Source organism: Tripterygium wilfordii, chromosome 18, assembly GCF_013401445.1.
Source record: "Tripterygium wilfordii isolate XIE 37 chromosome 18, ASM1340144v1, whole genome shotgun sequence".
In the NCBI taxonomy this organism is placed as follows: domain Eukaryota; kingdom Viridiplantae; phylum Streptophyta; class Magnoliopsida; order Celastrales; family Celastraceae; genus Tripterygium; species Tripterygium wilfordii.
The window spans coordinates 9,585,242-9,603,581 of NC_052249.1; the positions used below are offsets into that span (position 1 = coordinate 9,585,242).

Genomic DNA, 18,340 nt, shown 5'->3' on the forward strand with positions numbered 1-18,340 from the left:
TGATCATGCATTCATACCATTTTGACTAGTGGTTTGGGTCTGAAATTTTTCTATTTACTTTTTCTGAAGTAGGTTCAATTAAATTAAGTAGGTTTTCTTACTAATAAAAAATGTGCCAAGCTTTTTTGGCATATTTTATGAAGCAGGGGATTCGAAATTTCGAATCATGATCACTTGAGTGATTCACAACGGATTCTTTCTACTAAAATGGCACTAATGTCATTCTACTTCAAAGTTAATGGGGCATCACACATGCATTAGTTGCCTAAGCAGCAGTTAAAAACACGAAAGCAAAAAGGGCAATAAAATGAGATGATTTTGTATTTTGATTTACTATCAAAATACAAAAGCAGCAGCAGACTGAAGATTACTTTACCAATCATCATGTATCAAACAGAATATCAATTTACTGGAAAGGATTATGGCCAAGAAGGCCAAAAATATAATTTCTTTACATACAACTTGGGATGCAAGAGAATTTTCACGTCGAATAAGTAAATTGCGCACATCCAAGATCAGTGTTTTGTGAAATAGATAAATGCGGAACAGCATTAGAGTACCCTCAACAAACAGCCTTTAAGCATTGATCATTGACTCCAAGATCGGAAGCAGCATGAATGACATCAAACATCAAGAGTCTGACAGCTAACCAGTTCAGCCGTTCCACCACTCCTAGTGGCAATGACCTTCCAAGTATTTGTGTCTGATTCAACCATGGAAAGGGAATGTTCATGGAATGTGTTATCCAATGAAGAAGATGAAGCTGATGGAGAGGGAGCTGAATGGTTTTGCACATCTGCCTGCATGATTGCTATGTTGTGATTTGCATCTTTAGTTATCACATGAAGCTTTCCAAGTAAACTAGCAAGTAAATAAGGGGACTCGGAATCAGTAAAGTCACGGATGGGAACTTCTTCAACGACAACTTTCCAAGAATCATTTTGGTAATCATATACCTTGATTCTAGCACTATCAAGAGAACTGGAAGGATCCAATGCATACAATTCACCCTCAACTATGACACCTAATTTTGTTCCTGCCTGCCTTGCAGGCCAGCCCTCACCCATGCCAATCGGCATTTCAACCCATGAATTCATCTCAGGATCATAAATCTCTCCTCCAACATCTACAAAGAAGGGCCAGCAATATAAACTCTGTGGCACAAATAATTTTCCCCTGTATGACGTCATTCCTGTTGCAATGGGCTTGAGTAAATCAGCTAAAAAAGCAGTAGGTAGAACCTGAGCTTTTGAAAAGGGCATGCATGGTATTTGGCTCCATGAATCTGTGTGAGGATCATAAACTTCTGCAGATTGAAGTGGAGTCAATCCACCACGACCCTTGGTAACCCCTCCAACAACATAAAGCTTGTCGTTTAAGATGCTCATCTTACAATAGGCTCTACCAACTGACATTGAACTGTCTTCACTCCAGGCATTTGAGATTGGATTGTAATGCCAGACACATGTCATGGCTGATGTTCTAGAAAATCCCCCAACCACATACAAGCAGCCATTGACAGCACCAATAGCACAGCCACAGAATGGCATTCTGTCCAATAAATCCTTCTTCCCAAGCCAGCCTCTTATGACATCTGCAATCTTGATGCTTGAACCCACCATACTCCACATCCGAAGGCCAGCCAAACCCCTCCTGGATTCATCTTCAAAAGTAACATTTGGCATAGGTGGCAACCTTTGCCATCTTCTTGACAAAGGGTCCACAGCATACCACATAAGCTTGGCATTTTCGACCTTTGTTAATACATAGAGCCACTCTTCTGTGGTTCCAAGTTCTTTTCTCACAATAAATAATTCAGTGCTCACCATAGCAGCTTTCCAGGCCCGAGATACCAGCTTAAAATTCAAGTAGTGAATCCTAGGAACTCTAGCAAGGATTTGTATTGAGATTTCATCAGGAAGGCTAGGTATCAATCTTGCGTCCTCATCACAGGTACTTGTAGATAGCCTCAGCCTCTTGCACCTTTCAGCCTGTGAAACCTCAAAGGGCTCACTAACTCCAGTCTTAGAACTATTGTGGCTCAATATGGTCCCCATCAGAATAATTTGGTTTACCAAAGAGGTAAGGTAATCTGGCTTTATAAAGACACTGTTCTGAGACCATCACACAGCTACTTCATATCTGAGCTTACAGCATCAACACAGAAAACGGAAGGAGTTAGCTACAATATCACATGTCGATAAGAAAAACACAATATGACTGGCAACTTAAAATACATGCAATCACCCAAGCATACGATTATTAAGAAAAATAAAAGAACATAGCATCAAGCAAAACATGTGCCTGTGAGTGGTGCGAAAGCATAAGAGAGACAGAGCCAGTTATTGTACTCATAAAGATATCCTACTTATTTGTTGAAGCATATAGAAACAGGCATTATACCCAAGTTGGCACAGACACAAATCGAGAGCAAGGATATCTTGAAAGGACGATCATGAGGAAATACAAGATCACAGTATGTCACACATCGAAACCTTATCACACGTCCACGATATCAAAAGATCCAGTGGTGCAACGAATTCTAAAATCCTCTAATACACATTAGCAAACATGACCTATTCACCAAATATAGTCAAAGAGTTACAAGACATTGCAAAACAGTGCTGTTTACTTGTTTTTGGGCGCACGAGCTGGGATTGGAGGTTTACAAAAAAAGTGTCAGATTCTAGCTCCTCGATCTGAAACATTTTATCTTCTCTATTTGTTAATTTCTCAGTAAAGGTGACCCAATATTCTTGGCTGCAAAACAGAAATTTCAAAACCTCACCAAATTAAGCCAAATCTTCCAGCAAAGAAACGTAGAATTCAGAACAACGAACAAACATAAAACAGAAATAATAGCCCCAATCTTCCAAAATAACGCAATCAGCGAAAATAACCTTCACACTACGCACCGAACCAAGAGTGCAATTCCAGCTCAAGAATACACAACCCCCATCATCAAAACGAAATCCAACAGAAAATACAAATAAAAAAGGGTTGAAATTGAAACAAAATGAAGCCCAAAACTGATACCTAGTTAGTCTACCAAGAAAATGAGTAGAAAAGTTTTCATTCCTTCCGGAATCCAACCGGGCAACCGTTACCAAAAGATTAACGAATTACCTTGAAATTCAGAAGACGAAGAGAGGACCCGATTGGGTCGTTGATTCGCCTTGCTACAGAGACGGTAGCTGCTGTGGTTGTGTGCGCTGTGTGAACAAACCACAATTATTCTTGAGCGTTTCTGTTTTGTCCGTTCTTCATCAGTTTACGCATTTAATTTTGTGGAATTTTAAGCATTTGTAAATTGTAGTAGTAATACGTACGTTGCCAGATCACCCGATGACCTCATCTATTCTTAAATTTACTCTTTCGTCCTTGTCTCGTATATTAAATATTAATTATGATAATACTAATAATATTAAAATAAACATGACTTGTAGTCTTGTCCTCTTCTATATATATATATATATATATATATATATTAAAACTTTCTTTATAGCTTTACTCTTCTAGATGGATACAAAAATGTATATCTTAAATATTAGTACTTCGCAATACCAAGAAAAGAGTACGTGTAATTTACCCTATCAGACTTTAATTTACCCTTTAATTTATTTTTTTTTATAATCAAGAACAATAATATACAGGTTTGTTTTGTCTTTTGAACCACCGATATGAGTCTAAACAAGTATATAAATTTCTCACATGACAACATAATAAGTTATAAATTTGTACTTTAGATATTCAATATGAACCTAAACTCGAGCCGTCGGGCCGAGCTCACATAAGTTTTCACATGATGAAAAGGTAAAGTTTGATTAAAATTCAGCATGTTGCCATGACAAATTACTTCTAATGGATCATGACCTTTCAAGTTGATACAATTTGGCTCAGGAGAGTTTGACAAGAAGCATTGACTTTAATATATCAGGGTATGCAAAAAGTAAAACTATTTAAATACTCGAAAATTTACACCAAACCAAACACACGAGAAAAATCTATAAAAGTAATTTCCTATTTTGGCAAATAATTTTCCATTAGAAGTGTTTTTTTTTTCCCCCAAATAAAATGAGTTGCAAAGACCTGGGAAGTTCATGTAGAAGCTGCTTTTTTTGGGATGGATCAAATGTGGGCTGTGTCTAAAATGTCAAGCCCATGGACTCAGCCTGTGAGCCAAATGGATCTATATTAACTAATCGGGTTGGGCCAAGACATTCATTTGAGGCCCATGTTTTCTTCTAAGTCCAGTACAAACCTGGATTCGAGACTCGAGAGTGCGTAATTCTTGCATTAAAATTCAGATGAATATTCTTTTTTTTTCCCTTTAGAGAGAGAAACTATAAAAGGATATGGTTCATCCACTACATTACATATGCAGATATGCTACAATAGCAAAACATCACATAAGTTCATCCCCACAACCAGAACCCCATATATATATATATATATATATATATATAAAATATCTTCCAATATGATGTGTGTATATATGTATATATATCATGAATTATCCTATGATGTTTTAAAATAAGGTTCTAAAATGAAGTCCTAATTTTTAAGGTTCAAACCATTTTTTTAAAAAAATATATTTATATTTTGATCAAGCAAACAGAACTATCTATTCTGCATCAAATTATGCATGATGAGTTCCAAATAGCCCCCACAAACTTTCCACTAAAATTTTAATTGGGATGGACCACCCAAAAAGGGGTTCATCATTTAAACCCTCCTATTATTGCTTGAACTTTTTAAGAAGGATATGTTTGTTTGTGGTCCTTAACCGTGTTAAAAGTATGTAAGTCTTGGCAGTGAAACTTACAAAAGGTTAGAGAGACTGGTGAGAGAAGTAGAAGTTGTTTGGAAACAAATGAATTTAAACAAGCAAAAGCCCTTTTTACCCCCAACAAGGGATTGGCATCAACTACTGTTGTTAGTTGTTACTACCAGATCCGTGAAACCAGGGTCACTTAGGATTGCTAAAATACATTTATTACAACTGCCTGATCTGCTACTCTAACTGGAAAATTTTCCCCTTTTAGACTTGCTTTGCCTTTTCTTTTTGACCATCATTTTCTTAACTAGTAGTACACTATGACTTGGCTCTCTCCTCTTGTCCACTACTTATTTTCTTTTTTCTTTTTCTTCATGAAACATAAAACAAAACAAAAAAAACTAGTTATTGTACATCAATTCGTGCATCGGATGAATTTCAAAAATTCAATTATAACCCATATAATTACAACCCAATCGAAATTCCCAACGAATTTAGACAAGAAAAAATATATAGTTTGGTCAATCTTATTTCACATAATTGAAGAGGAAAAAGATTGTGTTCTAACCCATGCGATTCAAAGCAAGAACACAATGAATTGCCGAAAATGCCAACCTATTCCAAGGACGACGTCCCTACTATTTTTCAGAGAACACTTTTTCACGCTTCTTTTATTTATTATGTACATACTAGAACAGTTTCATAAACTTAGTATTTAAAAACATCAACCCTAAATTAAATTATGAAACAAACTGTAATTAAGTAGACTCAGAGGCTAAAATTAAAAAGACTTTAACCAACAGTTTACAACACTATTCTTCTCTTTCTTTTGATTAGGGTTCTGAAAATTTAATCATAAAATAATTGGGAAATCATGATTTTACAGCAATATAAGAAATGGTATTTTAGTAATCTTTGGAGTCAAATTCTAGGACAAATTAATAAAAAGTTAGAAACACCAGTTAGTTTTGTCGACATTAACAATGGAGAAAAAGACAGGATGGTGAATGCATTCAAAACACAGATAAAACAGAGGGCAGCTAGCAGTAAGTGTCAGCCAAGCGCATATATGCATGTTAGTAGCTAAGTCATTAATAAAGCATGCCATACTCCACACACACTACTTCCACTCTCATTCTTCACAACACCACCACAACACAAAACACAGAAACACACACACTCTTTCTATGGCTCATGCTATGAAGATGAAGCATGCAAGGTCAGGCAAGACAATGATGGGGTTCATGTGCCAGTCCTCATCCACTGCAGTGTGCATGGCAGGTGGTGGTAACTCAGTCATTGTTCCATTGAGAAGGCCATCAACAATACTTGAAGCCGCTGATAACACAAGATTACTTGACAATAGTGGCAAGTACTATACAAGGGTGGTTCATGATTCTCATCACAGGCTTAGTAGTAGTACTACTACTACTCTCCCTATTAACAATAAGATCAGACCACCTGCAGTGTTCGTAGCTTCTCTCAAGAAGAGAGAACAAGGTGTCCACTCACCGCGAAAGGCACCGAAGACCACCCAAATTGATCCACCACCAGCACTACCTTCTTCAGACAATGTTTTTCAGGTCAGTCAATAGCTTCTTTCTTTTGCTATATTTTAATATTATACACACATATATACATATATGTGCACATTATCCTAGAAATTCTCCTAGATAATCTTCTTTAAAGAAATGGAGGAGTTTCTGTCTGAAACAAAGACAAATTTGGGGGGCTTTAAATTTTGGACATCCATGTGAGGTATGATTCAGCATAAGATTGTGAGAATCAAGATCTTAAATATGATTATTCTACAAATGCTTTATAAGAATTATTGATATTTATTTATTATTGTTTTTGGAGTACTTTGCATATATTGTAAGGCTACCAATAAATTGAACTTTGTATTTTAAGTTCTCTATTATCCATTTCTCTATTAATTCATCTAGTACCTCTCTTTTTTCTTTCTTTTTTCCGAATATCAATTTTGTTAATTTAGGTTAAAGCAATTGAATATTTGAATATTTTACAATGCGATGTCAATATCGGGAATATATTTTACACAGAACAGAATACATTACATTGCATGCCAAAATAAATATATTGAGATCTACTTATATAAAAAAAATGGGTATGAATGCATTACAGCCACAGGTGGTTGTTATGAGAGTTTCTCTCCACTGTCAAGGTTGTGCAGGTAAAGTAAAGAAGCATCTATCTAAGATGGAAGGTATGTGTGTGTGAACAAATCTCTAACACATAATTTTATTTTTAACAAATATATACAATTACTAATGTGTGTATGTATATATATATATATATATATCTGTGTATTTATAGGGGTTACATCGTTCAGCATAGATCTAGAGAACAAGAGGGTGACAGTGATGGGACATGTATCACCAATTGGAGTGTTGGAGAGCATTAAGAAAGTGAAGAAGGCTGAGTTTTGGCCCAGTTGAACTCATATTCTACCTGTCTTTGGCATTTCTTACTGTAGTAGTTGGTCTAATAATGGTGGTCCTCCCAATTAATAACTATATGGGGAGGGTCCATTTCTCCATGACTTAGTTAGTCAGACCTGCAACACTACTTACTGTTGATGCTGATATTTCCTACTTTAACAAATTATCAATTATTATTAATTTCTTCTCTTTTGTTTTTTGAATAGAAATTTTTTATTAAGGCACCAAGCAGGTGCAGACCAGAGATTACACAGTTGTTAGACTTATAGTGTCAAGAACATTGTTACAATTAACCAACTCTTCCACATCAAAGAAATACATAAACGAGGCCAGTATTTATGAAGATGCAACAAAATCTAGATGCGTATGTACAAACTGAAACAAATAATAGAAAGAAAGACAGTAAACTTACTGTAAGTGAGAGTCGGATTTCTTTTGTACCAAAGACACAATAACAGTAACATTATCAAGCTTGCCACCCCTGTACCCTGCATACCCAGCAGCCTGGGCTGCATCCGCAAACGGACTCCTCACACTGGCGGACCTACCGACCTCTTGTGCTCCTGCAGCCAAGAATTCTGCTATTTCCTGAAACTCATAAATACAAACTCATTAAAGCCACATTACAATATGAATTTTCTAGAACCAACAAATTTGCATTTGTCAATTGTGTTGCTCATGAATCAACAAGAAAAGAGAGTGATTAGTAAAACAAAAACTATTAGTTTGGTCCAAAAAAAAGAGAAGAAAATAGTATTAGCTTGGTCAACATCCAATCTGCATTTACATATAATGATGGTTCTTGTAAGTGCGAATCTTGGGATGGTTGTAAAGTTGCCCCATTCTAACCCTATTGTCATAAGTTCAAACCACATAAACATTCTCTCCACAAAATGGGGGCAAGAACGCATGTCTAACATTCCCCAAATTCCACCACCACGACAAGAGTCTAGTGTGCTGAGTATAACTTTAATGATTCTCTTATACGATATAATGATCTCATGATGGAAGATCTACAATAAGAAACTGAGAACCATAAAAAAAGAGAGAAGGAAAAGAAAAGAAAATTGACAATTCAACATTCACATAATTTCCAACATTTCAAGCGTGGTGGGTCCATAACCCACAGGTCCCAAGATCAAAACTTGGCTATGATACCATGTTAACATGAAAGAGTTGATTATATTGAATAGAATATAGTAAGAGTCTTAGAGTTACAAGCATGTATAGAGAGAACATAAGAAGAGAATGACTAAACTACCTCAAGACTAATAAAACATAATATATCTCTAACAAATACGTGCATCACCCGCCTAGCAAGTCAATCCCATATCACTTCATATGACAAATTTCCATCAGAAATTAAATCATCATTTCAGAAAAAGCTAAGAAAATTATAAGTAGGCTAGAGTTGAGACTCTGCACCTGAGGTTTCAAACAAATTTTCAATGACCTCAATACAATTGACGCTATTTCTTGCTCATATAGATTGTCAAAAAGACCATCTGTAGCAGTGACAATGATATCGCCCTCATCCAAATTTATTTTGTATTCCTGACACAAGGAACAATTATAATAATAAGCATCCATGTTCAATTTTTAAATCTTGGTTTTAAGTCTCTGGTACACAAACTAAAAGTGAAGAAAAAAAGAAGGATATTTGCAATACCATTCGAGTATTCCCATTCTGATCAACATTGCCAGGAGTAGAAGGTGAGTGTAAATTTCAGTTCTATTTTTATTGGAACGATAAGAAATCACAAGTTGACAGCTGAAATGATAGTTGGAGTTCAAAGATCATGGCACTGTACCTCTACAACTGCTGAAGGATCATCGCCACTCTCAATCCGTACTGGAAAGTTAAACTCATGATGGATTGGAGAAGACCTCTTAACCACAGTGCCATTTCTTACAATAATAAATCCCGTGTCTCCAATATTAGCCACATGAAGAACCTGTTGATTGTAAGTTTTCTAAAGATGGCAGTGGCACTAACATAGAACACAAAAAGTAAAAAATCATTATATTTCTAGCTTCAAAATTGAAGAGCACTGTATCACTAAAAACAGAGAAAGAGAGGTAGTTCACTTTGCTTCAGTACCAAAATTTCTTTAGTCCAGAAAAGTTGATCAACGCTTGCATTAAGTATAATGCAACATTTGAGTCTTTTAATTATTGGTACCACATAGATCAACAAGTGCGTTAATATACATTGACTGAAAATATGCATGCCTAAGCTCTTCAACAAAGATCAAACCATTTTTGTATACAATGCGCAAGTGAGTTGTTTAGACTGCAAAACAGAAGAAAAGTATATTCATTTTAGTTTATATCATACCTGACCATTAAAAAAAGCAATCAATGCGGTCGATGATCCAGGAGCCTCTGTCACTGCAACACTTTTCATAAGAGCTTCTACTGGGTCATTTATCGAAATGTTGTCGTCATCGGTCACAATTTTTTCGCAGTTCTTCATTAGCTCATGAGTGAATAGGCCAGCAACATTAATCCCTAAAGAATAAAGCACATCTTAATAAAGTATCCCAAATAAGACATAAACACAGGTTATATAATGCCTCATGATATTGCACAAGGGAAACCAACAGTGAAACAAGTGAAAAGGTGCCTAACAACTTTCCTGTCTATGATTGAACTCTCGATCATTGATAAAATATAGTTCCCACTATCACATTTGATGCAATTTAGCCTCCGAGTGCCTCATTCTTGAATTTAAACTCAATAATTAAACTCGCCAATCACACTCATGATATAAATAGCGGCAACTCAAAGTCAAAACTCAAAACCTCTCATTAAAATCCTCAAATTTTCATAACTTATTTAGATCTCAAACATCATATTTTCATTGAATTGCCAACTTTGATATTGATGACTGCCTCTAGGGGATAGCGACAACTGCCATGGAATGAATAGATTGCAATACAGTCATAAAACAAAGGACAAAGAAGGAAGGTGGTAGAGCTAATGGCGTCGCATAAAAATAAACATAGCCCCACACCTTTCTTAATTGATTAATAAAAGATATGGGGATATAAAACTGCATAAGCTGAGATGCTTAACAGAGAACTTGGCTATGAAACAAATACCTTCAAGCGACCATTGACCAGCTCCGTCAGCAATCCCAAGCCAGTTATGGTGAGTAACAAAGTAAGCATCCTCACCACCTGTCAATGCCTGGAAATCATTATTTCTAGAATTATTTACCTGGAACATTTAAAGTCTACAACAAAAATCTTAATGTTACCACAGTCTTCTAATTTCACATTTTTCAAGTTTTTTTTTTTCAAGTAAGCATTGTTGCTTCATAAGTCATGAAATAATTCTGTAAGCTCAGATGTGCGTTTCGAAAAATACATGAAGAGAAAGGAGAAATGCGATTAACATATGGTAAATTATGAAATTACCTCAGAGGAATGCCGTAATGAAGCAGCACCCGAAGACAAGAACAATGTCGCTGTAAAATTTTCTTCTTCCCTACTTAGATATTATATAACCAAGCAGAAAAGAGCAATGACCATATGAATTATTCTCTCACCTCAGAATTTATGAGAGATCAATCACACATACATTTTCTATTCAGTTTCAAAATCAACGAACAATGATAGATTCATTGAAAAGAAAGTTTGTTAAGAAATCACTATTCAGCCAAACAACTTTGAAACGCCACAAAGAATCAATCATTTGCAAACAGATCAAAAAGGTCTAACAATACCCACAAAGATAAAGGAAAAGACAACAAGCTCTTTACAATGCTGCATGCATGCTCGAATCACTTACTTGAAATTTCTTTAACCGGATTCAAAAATGATATGGCACGTAGGAACACATATAAAAGGACACTAGGAAACACAGCAACAATGCGACAATTGGTGGCTCAAGGGAGATACAAATAATTTAATGCTGGGCTATTGAATGTCCTTTATTATTATTTTTTACATATTGAATGCCCACCCAATGATAGAGTTGCAAGGGTGCAACTTAGAGGTCACAGGTTTAATTCTTGGAAATAGCCTATACAATCTCCACATATTATGTGAGGGTAAGGTCTGCATACATATTGCATGTCCTCGACCTCACCCATTGCGGGAGCCTTGTGCACGAGAGTTTTTTATCTTTACCTTTTACCATTGAATGCCCTTTATTAAAACACCAAATTCCCGTATATCATGTATATTTAGTATTTAATATTTATCAAACCCAAACTATCTGTATGTGAGGTTGACCATTCTAGACAACATATGAGGTTTGGAGATAGTAATGAAATAGGTGCATGGTGATAGTACCTGCTCACATCAGCTCTAGTGGTTGGCAATTCAGCAGCATTCAAAATGGAAGCGTCTGCCTTTGTACTGCTGCTATTTGCATTACCTTCAGTAATTTCATCTAATGAGCTTGAAGCAAGAGCCACATTGTCATCTATCTACAAGTAACATCAAACCTAATTGAATTAAGGTAATTCAGTATCAAAATACGGCTACAGTAAAGCTACTATCACGAATTTCTAGTTGGAAACCAAAGTAATTCACAACAACTTAACGCCAGAGCAGATGACAAATTGCTTGCGACTTCACAACCAAACTGAAATCGAATAGAGCTAACCTTTTTGGAACTCTCAACTCTATCTGTCTCAACAATTACATCCACTGAATGAACGGAATCTGACTCTGGAATTTCTACAATCACATTGCCCGCATCACCATCTTCCATGGTAGCCACAGAAGGACGCATGTCTTCCTTCTTCATGCTCTCCTTTCCCCCATGAAGAGTCACATAACTGTTCTCCGCTTCCAATTTCACTTCAAGAGTAGTAGAAATAGCTTTTCCAGAATCGCAATGCTCAGATGTCCCTCTATCATCAACCACTCCAACGTTGTCTCTCGACAATTTCTCGCTCCGTCTAGCCCTATGATTATCTGCTACACTGTTATTATTCTTTTTATCTTCTACGACTTTCTCCTTAGCCATCTCGCTTGCATCCCCAAATCGGAACAAAACGCTACCATCAGAAAGCTCTGCGAAAGCCACCAATAGGTACATAAACAAACAAAGACAGCTTCAATGAATTCAAAATATTAGCATTGACAATGCAAGTGTACCTACCAGTCGTCGAAATGACGTCGATGCGGGGGACGTCGGGCGGGGACGTGTGATTGTTTCGGACGGAAAGGAACCTGAGAGGACGGCGGCGTTGTCTCGGATAGGAATTAAAGGGAAAGGAAGCGAAGACGAAAGTGTTGATGGTGAAAGGCCTCTGGAATATGAAAAGAGGATCGGCCATTCGATGCAGAGAGTGATCAGAGAGTAACCTCCCGGCCGGGAGCACGAGGATAAGGTTGGTAATGACGTAATGTAGTATTTGATCAAATGGTTCCATTTCGTACCCGGATCTCAAAAGACCCGAACCTAACCAAACTAACGCCATTCCCCATACGGATTGAGATTCGCCCCGATTGTTTGGATTCCAATTCAGCTGATCCAATTAAGGTTTTAATTTATCTTTTTATACGTTAACTTGTCAAATTAAAATTCGCCTGCCATTTCTATTGGATTTCTGCATATATAAACAAAAATTAGTTGGTTTACATGGTTAAATTAGTTATTTGAACCCACACGTGCATGAGAGATTGTAAGTTCTAACATTCATTCTGATGCGATTTGACGTTATTTTCACTTTGAATTTCAACCTATGACTTAGCCGGCTCATTTTTTTTACGAATATTAAATATGACCCGTAGATTTATCATTAAGGTGGAATTCGTGGGCTGAGCTTTTAGTGAGTTCATCTTCCTCGAAAAGAAGGGTTTGCGCGGTTTAATTGGATTTTTTTTGTACATAATAACAGTTTAATTTTCATGGTCAAAAGAATTTTAAATGCTGATACTCAGGTTCTTTGTTGCATTCAATTGTTGAACAAACTACTGGTAGAGAGTAGAGATTGCTTCGAATGTGCAAGGTAATAAACGCCACTTTTGATCTGTGGACGAGGAAACACAACACCAGGACCATGTCCCCACTGGACTGATATTCAAGTTGGTGAGTAGAAGAAAGGTACACGTGGTTGGCTCCCATGCGGATTGAGCTCAATCTCTGATTGGTTCGAAATCTATCCAAGTTCGTTGCCAAGATTTCGTCTCTAGATTCTCATTATCTTACATGACTCTTTACAAACCCACCTTTAGATCCTCATTTCTCACTCAACAACAACTGAACCAACCTTGAAAGGAAAATGGCTGCAGCTACATCCGGTGCATTGCTAAATGGGTTGGGCTCTTCCTTCTTGAGTGGAGGGAAGAGAAGTCAAGCCTTCTTGGCTGGTGCAGCAAGATGGGATGGTGGTGCCGTCGCCGGCACCAGGAAGTTGGTGGTTGCGGCCGCTCTTCAGCCAAAGAAGTCTTGGCTTCCTGGTGTCAAAGCCGGTGGCAGCTTGGTTGACCCCGAGTGGCTCGATGGCTCGTAAGCACTCTCTCATACATTTTGTCGAACACCTTGTGTACAACTCTCTCTATAGCATTTTGTCAAATAACTTATGTTCTCTCTAACACACTGAGTTCGACTTGTTTAGGCTCCCAGGTGACTATGGTTTTGACCCACTTGGTTTAGGAAAGGACCCAGCATTCCTGAAGTGGTACCGAGAAGCCGAGCTCATCCATGGCCGGTGGGCTATGGCGGCGGTGGTCGGAATCTTCGTGGGGCAAGCATGGAGTGGCATTCCCTGGTTTGAGGCCGGAGCAGCTCCTGGTGCCGTTGCACCATTTTCATTCGGGACTCTCTTAGGCACTCAGCTACTCCTCATGGGTTGGGTGGAGAGCAAGCGGTGGGTGGACTTCTTCAACCCAGACTCACAGTCCGTGGAATGGGCAACACCATGGTCGAGAACCGCCGAGAACTTTGCGAACTCCACCGGTGAACAGGGGTACCCGGGAGGCAAGTTCTTTGATCCACTGGGGTTTGCTGGGACATTGAAGGATGGCGAGTACATTCCTGATACTGAGAAGCTTGAGAGACTCAAATTGGCTGAGATTAAGCATGCTAGGCTTGCCATGGTGGCTATGCTGATCTTCTATTTCGAGGCTGGACAAGGCAAGACACCTCTTGGTGCTCTTGGATTGTAGAAAGCTAGAAAATTGAAAATTCTGTAATGTAGATATAATTCTAGAGACGAAATTCAAAAGCCTGAACTTTCTTGCATTGAGCACTTCTCATGTCAATTTTTCTTCGGTTCTGAGGGTGAAATATGTATGATTGTGAACTATATGTATGAAATATGTTTCCCTGGATCACCCAAGAAACAGAAAATTTGTGTTTTCCGAGAAATCTTATGGGCCTTTGAGAGCTAAAGCTTTGATAAATGACAGTAATACAAGGCCTCTAGGTTTGCAATTGACATGGTTTTTTTTTCTGAAGATGAGGAACACCTGTTCAAGTCTCAGTAGTGTCAATTGAACTGTTTGATCCAACTAAATTAAAAATTAAATAGAAAAGTGACAGCCGTCCAAGAACATCAAGTAACTGCAACAGCTCGATAGGCCGGGTAGAACCACTGCTGGCATGGAAAAATTATTCACTCCCCATAGCCATCAAAAACTCGCCTTCACAGACCACATCACCCCCAACATAAGCTTTGCCCTCCATTTTTGCTATTCCGAAGCGTTTCTGCAGCTTGACAAGGGTCATTCTCATAACTAAGGTGTCACCAGCGATCACTGGTTTCCGGAATCTTACTTTGTCAACTCCAGCAAAGAAGAAGTTTTCACGCGAGCCTCCTACTTCTGGTTGTAGCATTACAATTCCACCAACCTGTGCCATTGCCTGGATCCAACCACAAGTGATATTGCTCGTAAATTATCTAAACTAGAATGTGTCGAAAATCTAATATTGACAAACCCTTCTATGGAATTTTTAAATACAGCAGTTTCCAGATTGAAGCCAAATGAGCTTTGAACTCATTTATCAAACCATTGAAGAAATATGATATGAAATTCATCTTAGAACAAGGAAACCCTATGCCCATTTGTAACAGAAAATAAGACTATAATCATGGGATCTGGGATCATAATAAAAATGCATGGCAATAACCATAACCTAACAGAAAGCAGTTAGAACAGTCATGAATATGATATAATCTTCAAGTAAATCAATATTTCAAAAGTTACAGAGGACGACAAAATTTAAAACTACATTTTAATTGCTATAAAATATTTTGAAGATTTTGCTTGCTTAATATATTTTATGTGCGTGCTTCATCTTGCTTTCAATAAATCTAATGCCAAAAATATTTATTTCATGACATGTAATTACTTCTTTTCCCAGACAATTGCATTCCCTGTACCATTTACAATCTTTTGTCTTTCTTAAAACAAACCTGCCATGTCCACAGGATGAAGAATACTACATACAGGCTGCTATATAAAGAAGCTTCTGCTGATGATTTGTTATGGTCGTTTAGAGATAAAAATTCATTCCAGAAATTAGTTGTCAAATGGTTTTTGACGCTCTCATAGTATTTAAGCAGGTGGTCGATTTTAAACACCCGAGAATCCATGACAATGAAATGAAAAATTGCCATAAAATCCAGACAAAGGTCATCAGATTCTTTCTTGTGGAATTCAAAAAACAGTGTTATCAGAACAAACTTTTTACCAATCCCACAACTCCCAAACAGCCCATAGCAGTTGACATCAATGGAAATTACTATTTAGCTCAATACCATGGAACCACCATAAACATGTACCTACAGTAGCTAGACTAATCCATTGTATAAAATAAGAAATGAAGGGAATCAAGCATAAAGAGTAAACAGGTACTTATATACTCTGAGTTATTATCATGCTTAACTCTACTCTTTCTTAACTGTGGGAGACAAAGATCAAATAAGATAGTCATATACTAGGGAAAGAATTAATAATCCAATCCTCCTAGTTGACGACATCTGGCTAATTTTAATAATCCAAGGGATATTAGCATGAACTGAAAACCTTTAACAAAGTCCTTACTCCTTAGGATGCACAACATGATAATAACAAGTAACTTCCAAACCTAAATGTCAACAAGTATATGTAAATACTGTCAAAATAATTATTCAGAAATCACTGAGGCAGTTGAAACTTGGAAACAACCAATACTTATTCAGAGGGGAAAGGCTAAGCTAAACAAAAATGCTTTATCTTATGTCTTCTATTCATCTATCTGCTATGTATTGAAGAGAAACGAAATTTGAAAAGCTATGAATCAAATTCTTTAAAGCTAACCACCTCCACTGGGGTCTAACGATGAAGAAAAGGAATGCACATTACAGCATACTTGTCAACAGAACTTCACTAGATATTTATTTTAAGTCATCATTTTCAATCAAATGATTTGATTAGCACATTCAAGAACCAAAGAAAACTAAAAAAGTTCCATATGTGCCGAAGAAAAAGAAAAAAATGCTGGTTTATGAAATGAATATTGCATTATTGCCCAAAGATGTTCAAAGTAGCATGAGAAACATGTATTTCAATAACCTGTTAATGAGGCGCCAGCAATGGAACGCCTTCCAAAATGGGCCAGTGGTCGTGAAGATAGAATTGAAGAAACTTGCAAATCTTCCTATCAGATATCCCAAACTTGAAAAAAAAAAAAAAAAAAAAAAAAAAAACTAAATGCGAAGATAATGTGTGCTTACAATGCATCTATTTGCCGCTGCTAGATTTAAGAAAGCACAAGTCAAAAGTTAGGACAAAATGAAGAATCACAAATTGATCCATCACATAGTAACAATGTACATTTACTAAGCAATAAACATCACCTAGGAAAGGTAATAAAAAATTTAGGATAACTTATTTGGTCAAGTGTTAAAAATAGAAACACGAAGGAGAAAGGAAATGAGATAAATGAGAAAGTATATGGAAATAATCAAAGAAATTACCTCAACCATGAGAACCCCAGGCATGATTGGCCTCTCAGGAAAATGCCCAGGGAAAAAATTATCATTTATTGTCACATTCTTAATAGCAACAGCAGAAACACCAGCATTGTACTCTATCACTCTATCCACCAAAAGAAAAGGAAACCTAGACCACATCCAGGAAAAGAGAAGGAAAACATCATACTATAATTAGTCCCTTCTTAGTTCCCAATATTAAGTAGGAAAAGAGAACATATCATCTCCTAAATTTTCATTTTGTGTTCACTTTCTCAGCAACCAAACATGGGTTTTCAACAATTCAATCTAAAAAAAGAGTTTTTTTTTTTTTTGTCAGGCAAAGAACGGGTTACAACGGGCAAGCATGATGAAACCCATATACCAACACGAATTAACTCACCGGTGGGGCAAAATATCGCGAATCTTGTTGATATCCATCACTTTAGGGTATGCCCCATACCCTGCAACAACAAATCCACTGAATTTCAAAAAATTGAACAACTTATACAAGCATAAAACACACGAAATAAGGAAGAATCGTACTTAATTCAATTGGTTTTTCTTTATCAGGATCCTTTGCAGCATCAAGAGAACAGTAGGCAGTGAAAGGACGCGAACTGCTCTTCTTCAAACGAGACGAAGCAAAATGAGATCCGCTGGAAAGGGACGCAGAAATTCGAGAGGGACAGAAGAAGACATTAGTCGGACGATCCGAAAACGTAGAATCAAAACTGAGAGATGAAGACGACAAAACAGAAGGCAACAGTGAATTAGCAAAAGCAGTTGTTGCCATTGTTGAGAGAGGGGAGAGGTTTGCAAAGTTGGTGGGTTCTGGTGAGTCTAGAGTGTAATGCAGCGTGCAAGTACCATATACAACGAGAAGGGGGCGAGATTTACGATGTCACAGACTGTAGGTGACGGAGATTTCAATGCCATTACTGGTTTTTTTTTTTTTTCAAGGGCAAGGGGTAGGTTGGCGATCAGAATATGAAAAAGGGCGGGCTTCGGCAGGTAAGTTTAGGCCCATGGGATGGGCCTGGACACAATAAATAGGCCTGAATGAATTGCCAAGCCGGGCCTATTATGCATTCATATCTTAGACATCACATTATAAGCCAGTTGTGTAGGCCTGATATTTGCAATTTCACATAGGCCTGGCCCAGACAACAAGTGAGGCCC

At 37.2% G+C, this 18,340-nt stretch overlaps 5 protein-coding genes across 11 annotated transcripts; 2 read left to right on the forward strand and 3 right to left on the reverse strand.

Moving 5' to 3' along the window:
- Window positions 1-385: 385 nt before the first annotated feature.
- LOC119984711 (F-box/kelch-repeat protein At1g22040-like) lies at window positions 386-3,286 on the reverse strand. Of its 2 annotated transcripts, XM_038828790.1 has the most exons (3): window positions 3,127-3,286; window positions 2,633-2,760; window positions 386-2,142 (listed from the first exon to the last, which is right to left on the reverse strand). In XM_038828790.1, exon 3 carries the CDS (start codon window positions 2,055-2,057, stop codon window positions 624-626), a length of 1,434 nt encoding a protein of 477 aa, XP_038684718.1. In that variant the 5' UTR covers window positions 2,058-2,142; window positions 2,633-2,760; window positions 3,127-3,286; the 3' UTR covers window positions 386-623. The 2 variants fall into 2 exon arrangements, with proteins under 2 accessions (XP_038684718.1, XP_038684719.1); XM_038828791.1 differs by lacking the exon at window positions 2,633-2,760 and having other exon boundaries at window positions 3,127-3,280.
- Window positions 3,287-5,687: 2,401 nt separating this feature from the next.
- On the forward strand, window positions 5,688-7,428 carry LOC119983549. The gene is made up of 3 exons (XM_038827214.1): window positions 5,688-6,360; window positions 6,923-7,004; window positions 7,115-7,428. The coding sequence occupies exons 1-3, from the start codon at window positions 5,851-5,853 to the stop codon at window positions 7,234-7,236; spliced, it is 714 nt and encodes a 237-aa protein (XP_038683142.1). The 5' UTR covers window positions 5,688-5,850; the 3' UTR covers window positions 7,237-7,428.
- Window positions 6,060-12,707, reverse strand: LOC119983548 (probable protein phosphatase 2C 71). 6 transcript variants are annotated; one of them, XM_038827211.1, is made up of 10 exons: window positions 12,358-12,707; window positions 11,857-12,269; window positions 11,541-11,677; window positions 10,662-10,734; window positions 10,344-10,431; window positions 9,578-9,750; window positions 9,051-9,194; window positions 8,665-8,793; window positions 7,652-7,827; window positions 6,060-6,337 (listed from the first exon to the last, which is right to left on the reverse strand). In XM_038827211.1, exons 1-10 carry the CDS (start codon window positions 12,677-12,679, stop codon window positions 6,334-6,336), a joined length of 1,659 nt encoding a protein of 552 aa, XP_038683139.1. In that variant the 5' UTR covers window positions 12,680-12,707; the 3' UTR covers window positions 6,060-6,333. The 6 variants fall into 6 exon arrangements, with proteins under 6 accessions (XP_038683139.1, XP_038683138.1, XP_038683141.1 ...); XM_038827210.1 differs by having other exon boundaries at window positions 6,060-6,340; XM_038827209.1 differs by lacking the exon at window positions 6,060-6,337 and adding an exon at window positions 6,350-6,484 and having other exon boundaries at window positions 10,662-10,731.
- A 703-nt stretch (window positions 12,708-13,410) lies between these two features.
- LOC119984847 (chlorophyll a-b binding protein CP24 10A, chloroplastic-like) lies at window positions 13,411-14,571 on the forward strand. Its single transcript, XM_038828977.1, has 2 exons — window positions 13,411-13,710; window positions 13,820-14,571. Exons 1-2 carry the CDS (start codon window positions 13,484-13,486, stop codon window positions 14,367-14,369), a joined length of 777 nt encoding a protein of 258 aa, XP_038684905.1. The 5' UTR covers window positions 13,411-13,483; the 3' UTR covers window positions 14,370-14,571.
- A 59-nt stretch (window positions 14,572-14,630) lies between these two features.
- On the reverse strand, window positions 14,631-18,099 carry LOC119984848 (3-hydroxyacyl-[acyl-carrier-protein] dehydratase FabZ-like). Its single transcript, XM_038828978.1, has 4 exons — window positions 17,705-18,099; window positions 17,562-17,622; window positions 17,165-17,309; window positions 14,631-15,066 (listed from the first exon to the last, which is right to left on the reverse strand). Exons 1-4 carry the CDS (start codon window positions 17,952-17,954, stop codon window positions 14,815-14,817), a joined length of 708 nt encoding a protein of 235 aa, XP_038684906.1. The 5' UTR covers window positions 17,955-18,099; the 3' UTR covers window positions 14,631-14,814.
- Between the last annotated feature and the right edge of the window lie 241 nt (window positions 18,100-18,340).